Genomic DNA, 1188 nt, shown 5'->3' on the forward strand with positions numbered 1-1188 from the left:
GGGGGGCCAGCAGGGGTAGATGCTTCTAGAGCATAGAAGGAAGGGTGTGGTATATGGGGGGGTTGGGGCTGAGGCCTGGTGGGGCAGTTGGGAAGAGGGGGGCTGTGGGTTGAATTAGGTGGAGCCAGGGGGTAGTGGCTAGGGGTAAGCAGGAGCAAATGGGAGGCTTCCAGGGGGTAGCAGCAGGGGTAGGTGAGGGTCTGAGTGGCTCTTGGGAAGAGGGGGGCTGTGGGTTGAATTAGGTGGAGCCAGGGGGTAGTGGCTAGGGGTAAGCAGGAGCAAATGGGAGGCTTCCAGGGGGTAGCAGCAGGGGTAGGTGAGGGTCTGAGTGGCTCGCAGGGGTTCCAGGCAGTAACAGCAGGAGCAGGGGGTACTGGTGGGGGCATATAGGGGGCTGGGGTTTAGCAGGCCCAGGATGGGGTCTTCCAGGGGGTAGCAGCAGGGGGCATATGGAGGGTTGGGGCTGGGGAGGTCCTGGCAGGGTGGCTGACGGCTTGTGGGGGGGGGGTCTGGAGTTGGTAGGGGGCTGCCAGGGGGTTGGGGAAAGATTCCTGAGGAGTAATGGCTGGGGGCTGGCAAGGGCAGATGGCGGGCCCCAGGGGGTTGTGGTAGGGACATCAGGGCTTGGTCGGTGGATCTGGGGAGCTGTGGGTTACTTGCAGGGGGCAGATGAGAGCAGATAGGAGATGCTGGGGGATACTTGAAGGGCTCTTGCTCTGACACCTGCCCCCTTCCTGCCTCACCCCAGACCCAGGTGTTTGGAGCAGACGGGTCAGCTGCTGAGACACCACCCAGTGTGACGCCCCAGGGCGAGGGTGAGATCCTGGCTGGGCAAGGGCAGATTGAGGGGGGGTGGTTCCCTGCCCCTCCCCACAGCTTGAGGGCAGGTGGCACTGGGGTAGGGGCAGAATGAGAGGGATGTGCCTGCCTGGGGTGGCAGGGAGCCTGGACACAGGTTCCCTGACACCAGGAAATGGGGGTCAGTGCCTGGATGCTGGGTTTCTTTGCTTGGGGATAGGGAACACCTAGGTCCTGGTTTTCTTCCCACCCCCTTTGTCCCTAAACACTGGGGTCCTTCAAACCTTCCCCCGCTCCCCTGTAGACACCTGGGTTTCTCTTCCTCTCTGCCCTCCCCCAGGCACTGCCACAGATGAGAGCAGAGACGGGCGCAAGGACAAGGAGGGTGAG

At 62.8% G+C, this 1188-nt stretch overlaps 1 protein-coding gene across 1 annotated transcript in view; it reads left to right on the plus strand.

The window, feature by feature from the left end:
- Positions 1-1188, plus strand: part of HUWE1 (HECT, UBA and WWE domain containing 1, E3 ubiquitin protein ligase) — an 82616-nt gene that overhangs the window by 44640 nt on the left and 36788 nt on the right. Inside the window, 2 exon segments of the mRNA XM_014523851.2 lie at positions 749-815; positions 1139-1188. Of these exon segments, the coding sequence (XP_014379337.1) occupies positions 749-815; positions 1139-1188 (117 nt within the window).

The sequence above is a fragment of the Alligator sinensis genome, unplaced genomic scaffold, assembly GCF_000455745.1.
Source record: "Alligator sinensis unplaced genomic scaffold, ASM45574v1 scaffold137_1, whole genome shotgun sequence".
Lineage (NCBI taxonomy): Eukaryota > Metazoa > Chordata > Crocodylia > Alligatoridae > Alligator > Alligator sinensis.